This window comes from Crocodylus porosus, unplaced genomic scaffold, assembly GCF_001723895.1.
Source record: "Crocodylus porosus isolate Cpor-Errol unplaced genomic scaffold, CroPor_comp1, whole genome shotgun sequence".
Taxonomy (NCBI): Eukaryota; Metazoa; Chordata; order Crocodylia; family Crocodylidae; genus Crocodylus; species Crocodylus porosus.
Window position 1 is genome coordinate 50,427,284 of NW_017728951.1, and position 21,027 is coordinate 50,448,310.

The 21,027-nt window shown below is 43.9% G+C and overlaps 1 protein-coding gene across 2 annotated transcripts in view; it reads left to right on the forward strand.

Moving 5' to 3' along the window:
- Positions 1–21,027, forward strand: part of TSPAN14 (tetraspanin 14) — an 80,851-nt gene that overhangs the window by 22,000 nt on the left and 37,824 nt on the right. For both annotated transcript variants that reach the window (XM_019555817.1, XM_019555816.1), the window contains exon 2: positions 12,438–12,535. In XM_019555817.1, the coding sequence (XP_019411362.1) occupies positions 12,455–12,535 (81 nt within the window). In that variant the 5' untranslated portion in view covers positions 12,438–12,454. The remainder of the gene's footprint in view (positions 1–12,437; positions 12,536–21,027) is intronic.

Genomic DNA, 21,027 nt, shown 5'->3' on the forward strand with positions numbered 1-21,027 from the left:
TTGCTCTGGCCCCAGCCTGGCCTGGTAGCAGCTGGGTGAGGGGTGGAGCCAGAGCTGCAGCAGCTGCCTGGTCCCCTTCCCCTGCACCTTCTACTCAAATTCAAGATGAGGGGCTTCCCCCACCAATATTCAAGGGGGTGGGGCTCATCTTGGATTCAGGTAAATATGGTAATTTTAAAAAAGGCTTCAAAGCTCAGTATCTTTATCATACCGCATTTTCTTTAAGGAGCCTGTCACTATATTATTTTTCAGGTGGGTGGTGAGGCAGTGTTGGAATAGAGCGCTTATAAATCCTTGGACCACTGGTAAAAGAGTAATTTCTTGAAGGCTGGTAGTGGGAGGTTGTTTTGTTTTGTTTGGGGTTTTTTTGCCAGAAGGAAATGAAGGAAATTCCATTAGGAGCTCATTGGTGTTGCTCCTTAATTTTCTCCATTGGGAAGCAACCTTTTGAGGACTTCTATTGCATAATATAACTCTTTATTTTCTGGGATGCCTACTTTTTTGGGTTTGTTTGCTTTGAAGTTAGAAATCAGTCAATAGAAACTGCAAGTGTGCTACCTATGTTTTGACTACAATGTAAACAATGAATTGGAATACAGGTTAATAATTTATTTTAAAAATGGCTTCATTTGATTTCTATGTTGCTATTTGATTAGTAGGCGGTATTTTGTCCTCAGCTGGGTTATGCGTGAGTGTGTATTCAATAGAAGACTTTTGTTGCATGCAAAAGATCCCCCAGGTTACTCCTGAAAGCTTTATTGTTGGGGTTATAGGTGAATTCCTGATTTCTTCTGTCAAGCTTTTTTTCTTTCTATCTGTTTTTAACCCCTTCCTTTGTCATCAGTAAAAATGCCACCATAACACACGTGTTCATTCATACTGGATGGAGGAAGAAGGTAGTTCAGTTTCTATCTCCTATCTTCCTTACAGTGTTCCTAAAATTAGACTTTTCTCTCTTTACCCTAATTCTTGCTACCTTGCTGTGCCTACACTCTTTTTATTTATTTCCACATTGACTTTGCATTTGCCAAGAGTTGATTAAACGATTTTTTTAAAAACTAGTGAAGTGAATTGACATATATTAACATCCAATTGGTATGTTCATATCAGCTGAGATTCTGGCTCAGTTTATTCAGTGCTGTTCCACCCTCCCTTGTCTCTCTCTTTCCTTCCCTCCCAAGTATTTGGAAGTTTGTAACATCATAGTTTTCCCCTTGTCTCTTGTGAGACCCATGTCACTATAGAAACTAGACTGGGGAAGGAAGCCAGTCCTGTTTGACCTGTATTTTGTGCTGAGGGGGTTAAAATCTTTGACCAGAGAATGACTATAAAAAGCCTTGGATTCTGGGATTTTGTAGATAACAGTGGAATTGAGGGTGTGGAACTGGCTGTTACTGGAAACTGCAGCATTCTTTAGCTAAATAGTTTTACATTACTTTTTTTCATTGCAGCTTAAGTTTTGAACTGAAATTTTACATCCTAGCAGGCTAGCCATATGTTCTCTGTAGTTCTTGGGCAGAAATTCCTGTTGCAACAGGTTGGAGGCAGCTCTCAGCTGAGTCAGTGTAACTCCACGTAATACTAAAAATGCACAAATACTGCAACCCCCCCCCAAGTTTGTAATTTTCGCATTGTATTATATCCTCCCCTCTTTTGCATGGTGGAAACTTATGCCTACACCCCATTGAAAAATGACAATTCTTATTATCTTCTCAGGTATGATATTTAGTCCTTTTCCAGTACAAAAGAAACTGGGTACGTGACCCACTCAAGGCTACATAGCTCATAACTATTTGCACCTGTGGAAATTAAAACTGGGAGTGTGGGACTTAAGCTGCTGGAATGAGTTTTGATGCTAACCCTTCTTGTCACCCCAAAAGACAGTAGATTGAATCCTGACTCTCATTTGGGCAGGAATAAGGGCTTCACCTAATTTGAGGGTTCCAGGACAGTTTGATTCACAGAAATGTGGGATCTTACTTTGAAGGTCCACTGCTGGCATGTTGCTTTTGGGAATCATAGAAATCATAGAAAATTAGGGTTTGAAAGGACTTCAGGACGTCATCTAGTCCAACACCCTGCTCACAGCAGGACCATCCTCAACTAGATCATCCCAGCCAAAGCTTTGTCTAGCCGGGTCTTGAAAACCTCCAGGGATGGAGGTTCTACCACCTCCCTGGGTAACCTGTTCCAGTGCTTTACTACCCTCCTAGTGAGACAATTCTTCCTAATATCTAACCTAAACTTCCTTTGCTGCAACTTGAGACTGTTGTTCCTTGTTCTATCATCTGTCACCACTGAGAATAGTCCAGCTCCATCCTCTTTGGAAACACCTTTCAGGTAGTTGAAGGCTGCTATTAAGTCCCCTCTCAGTCTTCTCTTCTTTAGACTAAATAAACCCAGTTATCTCAGCATGTCCTCATAAGCAGGGATCCTGGTTTTCCCTGATTAAAAAAATACCAAATTATCTGCTAAAAAACCCAAAATCCATGATTAAAACTAAAGGTCCTTCCACAGCTCTGCTGGTACCCCTTGCCCCCCCCACCCACAGACTATGCTTCCCCAGCCCCACCAGAGAGGTCCCACAGCTTCCAGGGCTACCTACGGACCCGGATCAGCAGCCCTCCAACCCCGCCCCCAACTTCTGTGGGCTTGGGTGGGACAGCACCCCATTGCTGCATGAACTCCCAAGGGATGGGGGGGACCCATGCCCCCCTTATCTGTACCTGGGGTAGGTGTAGGCTGAGGCTGCTGCCCAGCTGGGTGGAGCTTGGGGCCTGGAGCCCCAGTGCGCGGCTGTGGGACCCTAGCGGGGAGCAGGACAGGGTCATGGGTGGCTCCTCTGTGGGAGAGGAAGGGTTGGTTCCCCGCTGCCGTGCGCACTCCCTGGGGGCAGGGGGGATGCACACTCCCCAGATCTGTACGTTGGGCAGGTACAGGCTGTGGACTCAGACTCCCGCCCTGCTTCCGTCCCCCAGGACCTCCGGAGCTCAGTGGGCATGACCCAGCGCAGCAGAGCAGAGCTAGCTGCAGGGGATCTCCTTGCCTCTCCTCACCCCTGCTTCCTCCTGCCCTGGTGACGCCCCTCCAGTGCTTGTTGCTGTTGGGGAGGGAGCATGTTGCTTTGCGTGGTGGGGAGGTGGCAGCCAGGCTGAGTGTGGCCAGAGCCACAGCAGCAGTGGTGGCACAAGGAATGGTTGGCCACTGCAAAGCTGGAGCCAGGATTGGTTGCACGTGGTCAAGCGGAGCCTGGTGGGAATGACCTGGCGTAGCAAGTACCAACGGAGCTGCTCCAGATCTCCTGGCCACTGCTTCCCCTGCCCCCTGCTGCTTTGGCAACATGTCTCCAGTGCCTACCACTGACTTGAGGGGTGCACCCCTGCACTGCTGCCCTCACTGCAGCCCTCTGCACAGGAGGCACATCACCAAGGCTGTGGGGGGGAGGAGGGGAAGCAGTGGCAAGGAGATCCCCAGTGGCTCCCCTGCTATCTGCTGTGCCGAGTTGTGCCCACTGAGCTCTAGAGGCCCTGGAGGAGGGAATCAGGGTGGCAGGGAGCAGTGGTAAGGAGGGGGTGTGCTGTTCCCTGCTGCCTTGTTTCCTTCCCCTGTGGTCCGGCGTGGCAGGGAGCAGAAGAGCCACACAGAAGAACCTCATTGCTGCTTCTCGCCACTCTACCGCCCTGCACGTCCTGCATATGGGGCTGCAGTGAGCATAGCAGCGTGAGGCTGTGCCCCTCAGAGGCAGGTGCTGGAGGCACGTTACTGGGGCAGCAGAGAGGCTGAGCAGTGGCGAGATCCCCACGCAGCCCTCCTGTCCCCAGCTGTGCTGGGTTGCACCCATTAGGCTCCAGAGACCCCAGGGGAGGGAGGCAGGGAGCAGCAGAGCCCCTGTTCATTGCAGGCCTGATTCCTTCCTCTGGGGCCTCCCTAGCCTGGCAGGCACGACCCGGCACAGCTGGGGACAGCGGGGCTTCCTCACCACTTCTTGGCCCCCCCCCGCCCTAGCAACACATCTCCTGCCCCTGCTTTGAGGGGCGCAGCTACCCTCACTGTAGCCCTGTATGCATGAGGTGCGTCTCCACGGCAATATGGGGTGCGGCAATCCCCACATGGCTCCGTTGTCCCCTGCCACACCGAGTAATGGGGGATGGAAGTTCACAGCTGTTCCCTGCAGCCCCCCATCCCCCACTTACCACCACACAGGCTCTAAGACTGAAGAGTGAGCTTGAGGCAAGCAAGCCCTGGGAGAGTGAGCTCCTCAGGCCCTGCCCTTCCCCTTCTCCCTCCCCCTCCAGGCTTTGCTGGGGGTTTCCCGCCCCTTTTGCAAACAGCTCTTGCAGGTTGGAACTCCGCTTGCCTGCAGAGCTCTTTGCAAAAGCAGGAAATCTGCGGGTTTCTCTGCTAAAAGGGAAAATCCACGTTTTCTCTGATAAAACCAGGAAATCAGTGGTTTTCTCTGTCTTTCTGTGGGAAACCAAGAACCCTGATCCCTGCTCATAAGTCATGTCCCCCAGCCACCTCCCTCACTGTGTTTGTTGCCTTCTGCTGGACTCTCTCCAGTTCAGAGGTAGGCAGTTATTTTGGGTGGAGGAACACTTAATGAGATTTGTAAAGCCATGGAGGGCTGCATAACAGGCAGCCAGGGGCGATAAATATTAATTTTCTAAGTTTTTAGGGGCCCCATAGGCTGAATAGAATGACTTGGCAGGCCACATTTTGCCCACACCTGCTCTAATTTGTCCACAACCTTTCCGTAGTGGGGGGCCAAAACTGAACACAGTACTCTAGATGTGGCCTCACCAGTGCTGGATAGAGGGATATAATCGCTTCCGTTGACCTACGGACAAGGCATGTACCAATGCAGCCCAGTATGCCATTAGCCTCCTTGGCAACAAGGGCACACTGCTGCCAATGTTGCATTGGGCAGGGGGAGAGGGGAGGGGAGGGGAGGGGAATGGGACGGGCTGGTGCGTATGGCAGTTGAGATTTGCAGTTCTGGAGAAGCAGGGAGTGGCACGTCAGAGCAAGTTCCTTAGGGGCTGGGAAGTCTGCTGTCTTACTTGTGCCTTAAATGCTTATGTGGAAGAATATAGTTGTCAGGCAGGCTGACTAAGAAATGGAGCTGCCCTGATAGCTCTGCTGACCCTTAAAACCTTGTAGCAGGCTGATAAGAGGTGGGTGGATCCTCAAGATGAAGAGATGCTTTGAAGCAGCCTGTGTTTTAGGTAGTGTGCTCTGTCTCTGCTGTAGAACTTTATTCCCCTTTTGTCATACAGTGACACTCCTTCAGGTCAGGCAGCTGGTTAGTAATCGGCAGCTGCCCAATGAAAAGGGAAGTGTGGGAGAAATGTGTTGCAAGTCATGGAAAGGTTAAAATGATTAGGTAGCTGGAAACTGCTTATCAGTAAGGATAGGAGAGCAGCTGGTATTCCCTGTGGAAACTTTTTTCAGTGAAGCTGAAGGCTGAACAATCGTAGGGTGGTCTGAAAAACAGGGAGGAGGAAGACCTGCAGAAAGTATCTGTGTCTTTATTTTATTCACTTTTATTAATGTATAGCTTGCCTTTTTGTCTCCATTTTGCTTAAGGCTGCTATTTTTCTTTATATGGTATAGATCTACTGGCACAGGCAAATCTGGATATCTCGGTTATATCACTAAATGTCTGTTTTTACACTTCAATATTTAAACACTCAAAATTTCTTCTCCAGTTCACTTTTATCATCAACAAAGGGCTGATTCTCCCTATTGCAGTATCTCGGTCGTGAAGTTCTACATGGGAACAACAGCTGAGCAAGCTTCACACAGTTTCTTGCAGTTAAAGAGTTTTTGTTCACTGTCTGAAAGTTTAGCATCATTCCTGGAGTAGGGTGGAGTCAAAAGACCATTTTTTAATACACTGAAGTCCAGGAGCATCAGAAAGAAGCAGCAACTGAGTTTAGGAATTCATCTGAAAAGTTTATGATTCTGACTCAGACTAGATTCTTTGGATGAATTTAAGTTAGTCTAAAACAAGATATCAGATTCACCCAAAGAACCTTGTCTGCCTATGTCCTTAGACCAAAATGACTACAACCTATACCCCTGATTCAACCTCCAGCCCACGGGCCAAATCCAACATGTGGGCCTGTGATCCAGCCTGTAAGTCTCCACAAAGGTCTGGAAATTTGAGAGCAGCGGCGACATTAATTGTCATGGCTCTGGGAGCCCTGGAAATCAATAGTGACACTGCTCCTTGGGCTGCAGGTGGGATCCTGCCTTTGCTTCCATGTTGTGAAATTTCTGGACCCATGAGGAGCCCTGTGGGCCAGATGACAGGGCCCATGCTCCAGTGGTTGGGGTCACTCGTTCTGGCCTGAATTTGCTGGGGTGTCCCCATTTGGTCCACGGACCAGCCCCATGCCACTTAACTGACCCACAGGGCCAGAAGATTGAGCTATGCTGTTCTAACTAGATCAGTTTGGGGAAACTTTTCTGTCGTGTGTGTGTGTGTGTGTGTGTGTGTAATTAGATAGAAATAGAATAAAATCAATTCCCTTATTTTAAAATAAGTAAAATCAATTCCCTTATTTTAACCAAAATTAGACTTCACCCCCCATATACTTCCATGAGAATTGGAACTAGTGATGAATCGTCCATCTAAAGGCTCAGAAGTTTGGTTTGGATGCTTCTCCATGTATTCTCCAAAGAATGTTGTACATTTGAAAACTTGGCTAACTTTTATTCCAATCCCACAGTTGGTCCAATAAAAGAGATCACCCACTCCCCACCCAAAATCCTAGTCTCTTGTGTAATCCCTGGACCATCACTGCTACAACATCACATTAACACTATCCTAAAATAGAAGGTATTTTAACTTTTGACAACAGAGCACTCTCAAAATTCACAGGGCTCTCCCAGGCATACCTGCATCTCTGTACTGACTTTCAGGAACCAGTTTAACAAATTGCCACAGATTCAGTAAGAGCAGTCAATAGCTGAGAGAATGCATTCCAAGCCAAGATGGATGGAGTGAGTGGACAGTAAGGAAATATGATTAAATTAGAGATGCCCAAGTCTCCTGAGCCATTAACACAATGTCCTTTTAAAGAATATACATAATGCTTTTCTGCACCACTTGTCTTCAAAAGGTTCTTCTGGGAATCCTAATATCACCAAATCATCTTTCTCAAAGAGTCTGAGTATGTGTCTGAACACTCAGTTTCAGTTTTGCAGTTGCCTGTAAACATCCTTTTTAAGGGGATGTGGGAAAGGGTGTGCTTGTGACCTCTTTCAAAATAATGCTTAAGAATTATTGCACTACGCAAGAAGCGTCAAAGCGGGCTTGATGCTAGATGTAAGGCAGGAGACAACCTGTGAAGTGCAGTTCTCTGTCAAAGTACCAAAACTAGCTACAAAGTAAACTGAATTGCAATGTGTGGGGGCACAAGGAGTTTCCTGTAACCCTTTATAGCACTCTTAGTTTGCTTTAAAATAGTCAGATGGTGTGGAAGTTTGTTAGCTGATGCTGATTGTCAGTTGCAGAGTTAGAAACACCTGTAGCCCCTTTGCACCCTCTGCACACATTCTGCCTTTAATGTTGGGCTTCTTGCTTTTGCTTGCCTTGGGATACAGTCCTGCAATTCTCCTACTTTTAGACTTCAGTCTTGGGCCCCTGGATACCAACACTAGGTTCTCAGTAGGTCCAGCTATGCTCTGCACCTGCAGTCCAGTCAGTGGTACTGTGGTGACCAGGCAGCTTTCTTAAAACAAAACATTTTTGATGCTGTTGTATTCCTACTGTTAAGATTCAAGTAGGATCTTGGCTTAAGGTAGTGTTTCTCAACTCTCATGGGTGTTTCTGAACCTCTAGAGGGGACATGAGAGGGAGGAATGAAAAAGCAGAAGAAAAAAAAGGGGAAATACCAAGGGAAGACAAATAAGAAAAAGAGATGTGTGAGAAATCAACTTTCTAGAATATTTCTTAAATGATTAGAGAGATTACAGTAGTGGTTCTCAACCTTTTTAGATTCAAGGCACCGCTCTGCAGCTTTTCTCAGCTGGGGTGCCACTAAATTCATATCCACTGGTGTGCTGCCTCAGCTTCTCAGTGGTTCTCTACTGGAGTTCTCCTGTTGCTGCAGCCAAATGAAAGTGCCCCACATGTGCAGAGCCTGACCAGGAAATGACTGTGGCAGAAGCTGGTGTCCCTACTACCCACATGTTATAACTGTGGGTAGGGACTGAATAACTGATGCACCCCTTCAGGACCTGGCCCTGCATGCTCCTCTTGGCACGAAAGGCCTGTGGGACATTTCCCTGTAGTGACAGCCAGGAGATTTATCTGTGTGTTTCCTTTGTTTCTTCAGGTTGGTATTTGGCACGGCAGTGGTACCACCACCATGGCATCCTTGAAAGGGTCTTATAGCATCCGTGTTGAACCACTGGGTTAGTGTGGTGGTAGTGACTGTGTGTTACTTCTGTTATCAGGAGCTGGGGTTGTGCCGGTGCTAAGATGCACAGTTGATATCCCAGAGGTTGCAAGCTCACAGCATTGCCCTGTTGGATTCCAACAAATTGCAAATGCTGCTAAATAACTTGTCACAAGGAAATGAAAAAGGACAGAACAGCTGTTATCTGTAACACGGAATCAAGGGGTACACTGCAATAGAACAGACTCTAAAGGGCTATACCGCCCCAAATATTTTGAGAAGTATTGCCCTAAGTATCTTACCCTTCTTTTCATGAACTTGGAGAGGCCTAGTTGCTTCATACACTCTACAGAGCCTGCCTCTGACAGTTAGTTCTGTGGGAGCATTATATGGACGTTTTTCCTCCCTGTTTCAAAAATTCTTGTTTTGTTGGCCTTAGTAATACAATCTATGAAGCTGGTAATTTGACTGTGTTTTCTTTCCCTCTCCAAATGTTTTTTTATGCGTGTTTTTTTTTTTTTTTTTTCTCTGTTGCATGAGCTTGGCAGATGGAGAGGCAAATTGTCATAATAGGTTCAATGGTCACAAAGTAGAGCTCCTGTTTATTTTGAAAAAGAAAATAGACATGCACATGTATTTATGTGGTATTGATTCAGGCTTCTAAGTGCTTTGTGGATGCATTCACCCTTCATTTCTGAACACAAGTTAAAAAAATTCATTAGGAAAAATGAATCCAGTGGCATTTCTTAAAACAGAAGATTTTTTTAAACATTTTCCTTTGTCAGATTAGCAGATGGGATTCCGTTTTGGGTTGCAACAGTAGCAGCCATTCTTCAGCATTGTTTCTATTTTGGAAGATCTATACACACCTTGAGGAGGTTATAGACTGTAATTTCTCTGTCAATAAGTTTTTATAGCCTCTAAAATAAGCCTCTGTCTGTGAAATCTGCACCTAGTTTTTTTGTGTTTTGGGTAGAAGCTTCTCTGGGTAAAATGATCTTATTTACTAGGATGTAAATGTTTAAAGGTATTGCTATTGCATGTCATGCTTCGGCTTAGTACTGTATATAAAAACGGGTGCAATCCACTTTTCAAAATCTCTTAGAATCCACATTTGGTGTAAAGCTAGTTTGAAACGAACTATGGATGCAGGACACTATACCACAATAAAATGCCCAGTTACAAACTGCCTCCACAAGGAATGCATAAATCTTTACCTAGTCCAGATTCTGGAAACAAGATAGTTAATGAAACTCCTAAGTAAAGTGAAAATCGTAATTATTAGAATTTTCAAACATTGTGAGACTCACATTACAAAGGGGTGTTGGGACATTGCATGGCCAGATGGTAAGTGTATGACAAGATTCTTTATTCTCTGTTTGCTAAATGATCAGAGATTGCCAAAGAGAGGGCACAGACAACCATATGCAGCCCTTCTCTTAGAAAAATACAGAAATGCTGACCTTCCTCTCCCCTCCCTCCCTCCCCTTCTGCCAAATGCCCACTAGGCAATTTCCAGACACCAGACGGGAAGTCAGACCCTGGTCTGTGTGCGGCAACTTGATCTCCTTCCCAGAGAGGATATCCAGTGGTGCACTCATTTGGTCCCTTAGGACAAGGATAGCTTTGTTTTATCCTACTATTTAACTGCTCCAGTGGGACTTGATTTGCCATTGCTTTCCTGCTTCCACTTCAAAAAGTTGGACCTAGATTTGTCACGAATTTGAATCTTGACATAGAACAAGGTTTTGGCTTTGTAACTTAATACAACCCTGATTTAAGTTCCAATACATTACTGGAAATAATTTAGTAATGCTTTTTAAAATAGGTTTTTCTTAAAATGGACTTTTCTGTTCTCTCTACATCCAAAGGGAAATTTTTGTATCTGCGGTGGAAAATGGTCGGTGTGGGGGTGAGTGTGTGTGTGGTAATGACAGCATGTGATAAACCTCCATCCCAAATTGCAAGACAAAATTTAAGTAACAACCTTATGTTAGACCATGTTGTGTTGGGCTAAGATCTGGGTGGGCAATTATTTGAGCTGTTAACGAGTTTTTTGGTGAGCTGTTAAGGGCGGGGGAGGGAGGGGAGACCAGGTGAGAAGATGCCAATTGATCTTATACGGCCCACCAGCTACCACCAGGAGCCTGAGGAAGGAGGGCTGACCCCCATGTTGCTCTGCTCTGCCACAGCTGGAACCAGGCTGGGTCGCACTCCTCCACTCCCTCAAATACATCCCCTCCCACCCCCCTGCTCAGGTTCCTGTTGGCGGTGTGCAGTCCTGGCACTGCAATTGCCAGCAGTCAGGGCTGCATGGGTCAGGTGCGATGCAGTGCTCCAAGTAGCCATTGTGCTTACCTGCTGTGGTGAGGTGCTGCTACCGTGCATCACTGTGAAGGTCAGGGCAGCCACCCCGGGTCAAGTGCTCCTGCAGTCAGCATGGGCTCATTTCCTAGTGGTGCCACAGAAGCAGCGACTCGTTGCGGTGGGTGGGACAGCTACTCGCCATGCTGTCTCATGCCCCTTTCCAAGCAGATGAGTGCTGCACAACCTGGCCCTGGCTGTGGCAGAGCAGAGCAGTGCAAGGCACAACCCTCCCTCCCTAGGATCCCAGTGGTGGCTGGTGGGCGAGATACGGCCTGTGGGCTATATTTTCTCCACCCTTTGACTTGCAGCTAAGGTACTGTAGCCTTTCTTCAGATGTGCCAGAGAATCAAAGGGGCTTTGGTCTTGCTCATATTGTAACTCCAGCTATGGGGAATGGTGGCCAAGGTAGGAGAAGGATTTGCTTGCTTTAAATTCTCTCTTCCCATCTAAGTAACTAGAGTATGGTAGGTGAAGAAATAAAAGTTCTGCCTTGCCCTGAAGTTTTGTTCCTTTATGCTCAGGCATAATGCAGGAGTAAGATGCTGTGAGCAGGGGTGAAGTAACCCCCTCCTTCTCCAGATCAAGAGGAGGAATTGTAACTGAATCAGTCTGGCCCTATAGCCACACTGCTCTGGCAACAGACGTGTGCTTCCACCTTTTTGGGCTAGTCTGTAGAGTTGCATGCTAGTCCTATCAGCAGTAAGATGAGTGTTTGCCTTCCTCCGGCTTTTCCTTGTAACACTATTTTGCTAACATTGCCTCACTTCCACACTTGAGGTAAGACCATTTGAAAAATGTCTCCACCCCCTTCACTTTCTGAACCTTCATTAAACTTTTGTAGGGAGGAAATCCTTTAAACAAGTGATTAGAGGGTTGAATGGACAAGTGCTGTTAACCCTTTTCCCACTCAGTTTTAGGACTGACTGGTGTTTGCTACTGTAATCTTTCCCACATTTTAAGCTCTTGAGGGCACTTTTCCAATTTAACAGCTTTTATAGTGAAACTGGGTTTGGTGGGTTTGGTATCACATTGCTTACTCCAGAATGTTCAGTGTTTGCTCAGACCGTTGGGTTAAGCCTGGTGCTGCAACACTGAGAAACAACTGTGGACAAAGTTGACTCTGTAGAGTACAACAAGTAGCAGCCCAGAAAAAGGAACCTTGCAATGCAAATCAAAGCTTTCATAACTGCATGACTGTTGTCCTGACCAAAATAAAAATAATTATGCAAACTTGATAAAATAGAGAAATGTAAAACTTGACAGTGATAGAACAGATGGCACAGCTGAACAATGGACCTCCCTGCACTGTTTTTTCTGAACATATTCTTAAAACCTTGTAAAACTGATTGGGGTAGGAAAATAATAAATCATGAGTATACAAAGTACAAGTGCTGCTTGTGCCTGGGGACAGATGAAAATGTGAAAGAGGTGGTGACTTTTGGTGCAGAATTGGTTCTCCATTGATGCAGGTGTTCCAGATTCAAATCTGATCAAACATTTTTCTTGTTTGGGGGGTGGTCTTTTGCCATATGAAAGAAAGAATAATAATAAAAAGATAATGCTAAGACCACAAGTAGTTTGCCAGCGGATGTAGAAGCCAGTGTGATAATTGAGCCTTTTTTTAAACTGACCTGACTTTACCTGTTCTTCCCTTCTTTGCAGGCATTGCTCTATAGAAGATGCACTATTACCGATACTCTAATGCAGAAGTCAGCTGTTGGTACAAATACCTCCTCTTCAGTTACAACATAATCTTCTGGGTGAGTTCAAGACAAATCTTATCCTTCTGTAATGCAAGGTCTTTAGCCTGGCCATGTACATGCTAGTTACAGACAGTGGTTGGTATGGAATTTTGTACTATGCCCAACCATATTTTCTATATTTCAGATTTTACACTGGTAGCAGGAAGCTGTCCAGATGTTTCATTATTGCTGATTTGCTTTGTCATAATGTAGCCATCCTGATACAAATTGGAGAGAAACAACATTTTTGTTCAAGGGAACTTACATGTTTGGTCACACAGTAAATCAGCATACTGTCTAGTCTCTAAACCTCAGATATCTTATCTACAGATGAGTCGCAATAGAAAAAAACTAGACCTATGGACTTCTCCTGCTTTGGTAGTTTAATCTGCAAAATTGGGCTGGATAGCTGAATAGTCTTTTCTCAACATGCTGCTGTGTTTACTACTGCTCTAGGCTGGAACCATTAAACTTACTGTGCAGGAATGGTAAATACTTAGTATATAGAAATTATTGAAGCTTTCTTCAGCTTTTCAGTATGAAGAAAGTCAGCTAACTTAGTCTCAGTTCATTTGTTTTTCAGATAATGTAGACTGACTTGCCTGATGCTAATTCAAACAAGGCCCGTAGAAGGACACAGAAGATGGCATCAAACCCTTATTGTTGTACTGTGCTACATTTATATTAAGATAAGGCATGCCCCTTAAAACACCTACGGTTGCAAGTTGTGAGGATATCACCTGAAGTTTTCCTAGAGAACCTCAAAATAGGCAGGAATTGCTGATCTATATGGTATTAGGTATGTGTTGATGACCTTGGAGATGATGAAAAAGGAATGCCGTGACTATTTGTGCCATTGTATATGAAAAACTTAAGTCCATCAGTCACTGAAATAAACGCTTGGTATAACCCCATTGAACTTTTCCTTGCATAGGTATCATTAAAATTATTCCTGTAACTGGTATAATGGTTTTATTCAGTGTTGTGACTGAGCAGAGTTTCACTGGATCAAACTTAAATATTGAATTTTTGCAGGGAAAGAGACAGCTTATTTTGTTTAAAGTTGATAACATGGCATTAGGTACCACACATAAATTATCATATTTCCATTGAAACTACTGGAGCTAAATGGATTTTTAGATTAACCTCATCAGTCTGTGATAGAAATTTTAGAACTTCTGGATTTGTTTTAGAAACAGATCTGGTTTTTTGATATATCTCAAGATGAAGTTTAATGAAGAATAGTGGAGAAAGGGGGGTTTGAACTTCCATGATTGGTCTTTGCAGGGTTACTACTTGCATTTCCAATAAGTTCGTTAATAAGTCTCAGGGCTTGGTCTAATCTTTGGTCTAATCAACAAGATTTTTGCAGAAATATTTTTTTAATTGAAAGCTTTCGGGCACAGACAGCCTTCATCAGGCATTGGAGAAAAGACTGTATAAGTTCTCCTGGGTAAAAATGAAAGTTCATACTTCATAGGATTTCACAGAAGAGTCAGTAGATGGAAAACTCCTCTGGGCAGTGGGTTCATAGCTGGTATGGAGCAAATTACCTTGAAACAAAGGCAGGAGCAGTGTCTCAGGTTTCAGGTAATCAATTGCTTCCTGCCTGGGAAAATATGAAGGTTTCACTTTAAAAACTGGCTAAAATTCAATATCTTCCATGTGTCAGGTATCAAGGTTGTAGCCATATTGGTCTAAAGGAAGAAGCAATCATAGTAGAGATAATATTATTTATTAGACCAACAAGATTTTTGTAAAAAAAATAAAATAAAAAATCTTTAATTGCAAGCTTTTGGGCACAAACGCCCTTCCTTCATCAGGCATTGGAGAAGAGATTGTAAAAGTTCTCCTGGGTAGAAATGAAAGTTCATATTAATTATAGGTTGTCATTTTAAAGAGAGAATAGATTTCTTAATTTTTTTAAAACTTGAATTGAAAGCTAATAGACTGTTTTGGTAACACAAACCATATCTATAGCTAGATCCCTCTTGAGAAGACATCTACTTGTTTTACAACAGCCTCTTTAATATAAGGCAAGCTGTGACTGTATTTGTGCATAACTAGACTTTTTTGGTTGTGTCTGGGTCAGCCTGAAACTGAATCTCTCTCTTGTGTTCTCTCCCCCACCTTTTTGGTTAATTGGAAAAAAATCTATTATGGGTTAAGTGAAACACTAACTTTGAGTTCATGCATTTTTTTGTTGTTGTTTGTTTAGTAAAGGAAAATATTGTGTTTCTGTGGGTTCTGGGAACCATTAAGGAAGGAGGAATCAATAGTGATGCTTCCTTTTTACCTTGGTGATTAGGGCACTCTCTCCCATGAGGTACTTGTCTTCCTCATTCAGAACAGGGATTTACACTGAGGTTTCCTACTCACCAGAAGAGTTCCCTAATTTCTGATGCATTTTTCTGAGATGAAGTGATCTTAATACTGTAAGAGGAGTTCAGTTATTTTATGAGCTTGAGGGTTGTATGTTGGAAGGGCATGTGCAGGGTCTGCCTCTCTTGTGCGCTGCTGGTGGTAGCAAGAAGCCTGGGAATGGAACAAGCAACATTTCATGCATCTGTATTAGCTGCCTGATATTCTTGTCCTGTGTGTGTGCTTGAGGTGAGTCTTCATGCTACCTGCTTCTATATTGTTCAGACATTGACTTCAGCTGCCATGACTCAAGAATCCTTTCAACTGCCACCAATCAATGACACTTTTAATGCAGAATTAACTGCATATGCCTAACAAGAATGGGTGATAAAGGAGAAAATTAAAATGTCTGTCATGCATGCACTGGTGGAATCCGTATCTATAGAAGTTAAAGCTTGTCAAGTTTAAAACAGTAAGGTAACTTTAACTCTTTATAGGAAATGTTTTTTGTTTTCAAATATGCCCTTGAAAACTAAATGGCAGTCATAAACTTGCATGAAAGAGTGTTCTCTTCCCCCTTTTGGGAACACGTCCAGAATTTCTGCATTAAATTTCTCAAGATTTCCAAGATGACTCAGAAGCCTGTGATGAAGAAAGGGGGAGAGGGGTAGGGAATCCTTAGCACTACTCTCCTTTTTCCTCTCTCCTATCCCCTAGTAGAAGCAGCCAGGCTGTAGTATGCAGAGTTGTGCAGAGACTCTTTCAGCTCGCACCTAAACATGCACGTTTTACTTTCACACTTATCAAAAATACCACACTGTCAACATTTCCTGCCAATGCTTTGTCTGGTGTCTGTGGCTATTCAGAAAATGAGATCAGTTTTTTGCATGGTGTTTTCTGTTTCAGTTTTTTGTTTTTTAAATATTAGCTATAGACCCTTTAACTAGGTCTTGCCCTTTTCTTTGTATTGATTCTGTGCTTCTGATTGTTTATCATTCAGTATTTTTTGATACATATGGACTGCATTTGAACAATGTAATACAAGTACGATTTCTTTTTAAAACAACTACAATTTTAATACTGGCAGGCCTAGAATGTAACCATAGATTTTTCCAAAAAAACACAAAAACGTGTTCCAGGCCAGACTAGCCAGATCAGGTCTGAATCCTTTTGATTTTAAACAAAGCTCAATCATTCAAACACCATATGTGGCGCTGCAACCAGCAAGTATCCTTCACCCCAGACTTCTTAGCGTGGGGCTTTGGATACTTCCAAATCCATTGGCAGGTATCCTGTGTCTAGGCCCTAGCCTGGATTCTTGAGGTTCAGATACCCCCAAGTGTTGCTTGCCTTCAGCCAATGGCCACAGGTGCAAGCTAGGGAGGAGTCCCCAGTTTCCATAAAGCAGGCATGTAGCCAAGATCTTCCCACTTGAAATTGGCCGGTGGGAAGCTAACTATGAGGCTCCTGTACGGAGTTCTGTCTACATTTAGACTGGGGTGCACCCTCCACTACTCACTGCCATTTAAATCCATTTGTCTCGGGTATCAGACCAGTGCAGTGACTACGGTTGATCTTAGCTGACAAGAGGCTGAGAAGCAGAAATACTCTGTAAACCATGGTTTCTTCAGTTAATGGTTGTTAAGAGTGGCAGGTGGCTTATGTAGGTTGAGTGATTTCAGTAAGAAACACAGGACTCCTGATTCCATCACTTTTGGACGTAGTCTCTCTCCACTCTTCCTCTTTCTATTCCTCTAAGCAGGAAATAGTATGGAAGTGTGTAACAATATTTATTTTTCCTTCAAACCACATGTATCTAAAAATATTTTTGGTCAGCAAAGCTAGCTCCTCTCATGGACAGAGAAAATCTGCATCTCTGGAAGGGGAACAGCAAATTACTGTTGTTTCTCTAATTGCCTTGAAAACCAACAAAAGGCATTTGTGTGCCCCTTTGAGGGCTGGTTTAGAACACATACTGAGGCCAAGAATGCTTCTGAAGCAGTATATTGTGCCCTGTTACCACTGCAGGGCTGTGGTTGAATGCTGTGAGCACCCTATGTGGTGAGTAATAAATCAGACTCGATTGTCAAAGTCTTACTAAAATATAAGTAAATGGGTTTTTTATTTTTATTTATATATATATGAGAGAGAGAGAGAGATTCTGTCTATTCATTGATCAGTTAGTTGTTTTATATCTATACTTGCCAATTGTCCATCAAGAATGATGCGGGGGGTGCTGGGATGGAGTGCCCCCACCTAATACCACATGCTGCTGCTGTTCTGCCTCTTACAAGGGGTGGGGTGGCGGACTCGAGACCAGTGCTGCTGGGCCCGGCTCTCCTACCCCCTGTCTGGTCCTTGGTGTGACTTTGGAATCATGGTGGCACTCCCCCATGCTTGGAGCACTCTGGCTGTTTCCGTCAGCCAATTGGAGTGTGAATAAAGTGTGACAGATGGACAGACTTAGGCTTTTATAATATTAAAATAATTTAATGCTTTTGGGAGAAAAAAATGTCCAAAATGGAATTTATTTTTTCAGAAGAGAAGGTAAAAAGCAACCTGACAGTTTTATAGATCTTTAAGCCCTCTCACAGAAAACATTCGGTTGCTCACTGGAGAGGGATAATTGAATTGTGCATGTTTCTGTCTAACGTCTTTTACACTGCGCACCTCGTGTCAGTCTGCAGTTACTTAAAATATGTGAGTTACAGGAGAAAGGAGGTTCTCAGAATATTTAAGGTTAATTTATTGCATCAGTTGGGGCACAAAAATCTCTAAAGTATTTTAGGCCTTGTGTAGACTAAACAAGGGGCACGTGCACACGACACTTTAAAGTGGGTTAAGTGCTTTTGTACCGCTTTAATGTTGTTGGTATTTGCATGTCAGTGGCGTATTGCACAGTAATTCCAGCTGCTGTAGCAAATTTTGTGGCATAATGCACCTTAAATGACTCTAAGGAGTTTTAGTTTGCTGCCCTACAGCTGCAGAGCGAAGCTCAGGGCTCCGTGCAGCTCAGGGCTCTGCAGGCAGCCTGGCACCAGCCCAGAAAAGCAGACTGGGTTTTTTTCCTGGAGCTGTGTGGGGGCTTTCCTCTGTGGTTGTGGTGCCCCCCCTCCCCGCGTGACTGCCTGAGCCAGGGTGCCTGCGGGCAGGTGCTGCCTAGGAGGGGCTGCCGCTGCCACAGAGGGAAGCACCAGCTCCCCTCCCCTGCAGTCCAGGGATCGCTCTGCCCACTGGCAGCTTGCCTTCCCGTTCCTGCCACTCGAGAGGCTTGTAAGTTTGGGCATGTGCATGACACTGGGTTTAAAGGGTCCTGAATTGAAGTGGTGTTTTTAAAAACCCACTGCTTCAATTTAGGGGCCCCGTTTTGTCTACGCACACCCTTAGACTAAGTTACATTGAAGTAGCTGCAGTTTAGCAGGCATATAAATCTGCTTCTGGTCAGTTCACTTCTATGGATCTTGTGGCTAAGGCTGAATTTCCCGGGTCTAATTTCCTATTTCAGCAAATTAGTAAAATACAAGTCATCTAGGATTTTGCTGTCTACTCCCTTGGAGTACTGGCACTTGCAGAGCAGGAAATAGTGTCCCAAATGGGGAGCCACTTCATTGCAATGTGGTCATTTCCACTCAAGCTCTAGCTGGTAGTAAGCACAGCTTGTTTTAGCAGTTGTTTTACCTACGTAACAATAGTTTAATGACTAGTCCAGAAGGAAATGGACAGAGCATATTACTGCTAAACAGAATCATGATAGCACTAATTGGAATTTTGTTTGTGGTTTCCAGTGGGTGACTTCTTTTCCATATCTGAAAAGTCATTGTTTAGACGTGATTTGAGTCACTGCTTTTGAATGCGTCTTCTCTTCATCGCAAGTTTATTAAAATTAGATTTAAACACTACTTTCAGTTTCAGTGACAGGCTGCTTCAGCATGACTGTGGTGAGTCTTAACTGTGTTGTTCCTTTACCAGTATTTGGAAGTGTAAGTTTTTTTTATACACCACTTTGCTTACTTCTGGCGGTGTCATGCAGGGGTGATGGCTTGGCTTATGTCTGTGCATGAGCCCGAAACCTGGTGTGGCATGCCTGCAGATTTGTCTGACCTGTTTTCAAACTCTGCATGCAGAGTAACTTGTACACATTTCTCAGTTATATAATCTGTAGAGTAAATGAGGAACGCTTTATAAAGAACTCTGGACAGGCCAACACTAAGTTTGCTGGGTTGGATACCTTAGTGACAGGCATGAAAAGATTACCCAACTGACGTACCTCTGCCAACAAAATCCCCGGTGGGGGTGCAGCTATGCAGTCTTTTGTCAGCGTTGTTTATGTAATTGGGGCAGGTGTAGCTACAGAAGCAGAAAAACCATTTTTAATCAGAGTATGTTGTATCTCCATTTGGGGGCTCTGTTGACAGCTCTGTTAGCAGAGTTGTAGTGGCTGAAGCTTCACAGTGTAGATGAGCTCTCTGAATGCAACATAGTGCTTGTGGCAATAAAAGCAATGATGCATCAAACCCCTGATCCCTTCTTAAAGTGATAAATCGGTGTCCTGCTTCTTCCTCTTGGCTCTACCAGATAGAATGAACTCACTAAAGGTGGTAACTCTTTGCTTTTTTTTTTTCCCTAGAGAAAAGGATGCGTTTCAGAGTCACATTTCAGGTATTGGACCCTACCTTGCAGTAGCTGTGCAAAATGAGGTTGGAAAAGCCGATTGCAGGCTAAGGAGAAACAAAGTCCTTTCTAGTAGTAGTATTTGAAGTACCAATACAGAGATAATGGAAGTATCTGAATAGAACACCATTTAAAACAAGGGGAATAAAAATCAATGATTAAAAAAAAATTAAAGAATCAAATTTTTTGTTTAAGTCAGGTTTTTTTGGTTTAATCACATTTTTAACGATGCTTTTTTAAAAATAAAAATAAACCTATATAAAGATAGCTTTAATTTAAGATATGTTGAACCTCAAAGATATCATCATGGAATAAGGATTACGGCTTCTAATTGTATATTATTTGAGATAATGTAACCTTTTAGAAAAGTTTTACAAATAGGTCACAACAGGCCATGGACTATATTAGGGGTCCAATCTTATGGGGTTTCCAGAGCATCCTCTATGGATTAGTAAAGATCATTAATGGGACTCAGTGCTCAGTCTAGAAGATACCATTAAGCATCTCTGTGATGCTTAGTTTCAGTTCTCAGACTGTGGATTTGTGAGAGAACAATTGTGTTAACAGCAGTATATGGAGATGAGAGATAACAGACCTGATTACCCACCCATCAGCCTTCTTATCTCTCTGTAAGTTTGTGTACACAGTCAAGCTCTTACCTTTTCTCTAAAAATGCAAAGCTGCAAAAAATTAAATGAATAAAGGGTATCAAACAACAAGAATGCATTTTTTATAGAAAACAATGATTAAATTGACGTTTCCTGACTAGCGAGTTGAATCGTGATTTAAATCATGAGTCGAATCTCTTTGATTTAAATCAAACCACCCTGATTTAAAATGATCTCAAAATGAAACTAGGCTCATTGGGGGAAGGGAAAGATGACGGTGGAGGAAGCCTTGGACTGCCAAACCAAGCAACACCCAGAAGTACAGCCCAGCCTAGACCAATGAGCAGAACATATACAAGTAAGCAACAGGGGCCAGGGCAATGCTGTGATTAGGGGGCCAGTGCACATGTCCACAGGAGGCCTCAAATGCCTCTACACAAACGTTCATAGTATGGGAAATGAGCAAAAGGAACTTACCCTTCTGCTAGCTGACACCAGCCTGGACATAGTGGGGCTCACTGAAACGTGGTGGGACCCAACACATGACTGGGCGGTGAATATCAAGGGCTATAGGCTGTAGAGGAGGGATAGGACAGGGAGGAAAGGTGAGGGCGTGACACTCTACATTAAGGAGGAATACACATCCTCGTCAATTAGCAAGGAATCAGAGGTGGGGCACTCTGAAGTGTTCTGGGTTAGAATACAGGGCAGTCGAGGGGAAAGAGATTTAACGGTGGGGGTCTACTACAGACCACCCAGCCAAAGGGAAGAGCTAGACCAGGAATTCTTAAGTCAGCTGACAGAGGTAGTTAGGTCAAAGGATGTGGTCATCATGGGGGACCTGAACTTTCCAGACATCTGCTGGGAAGA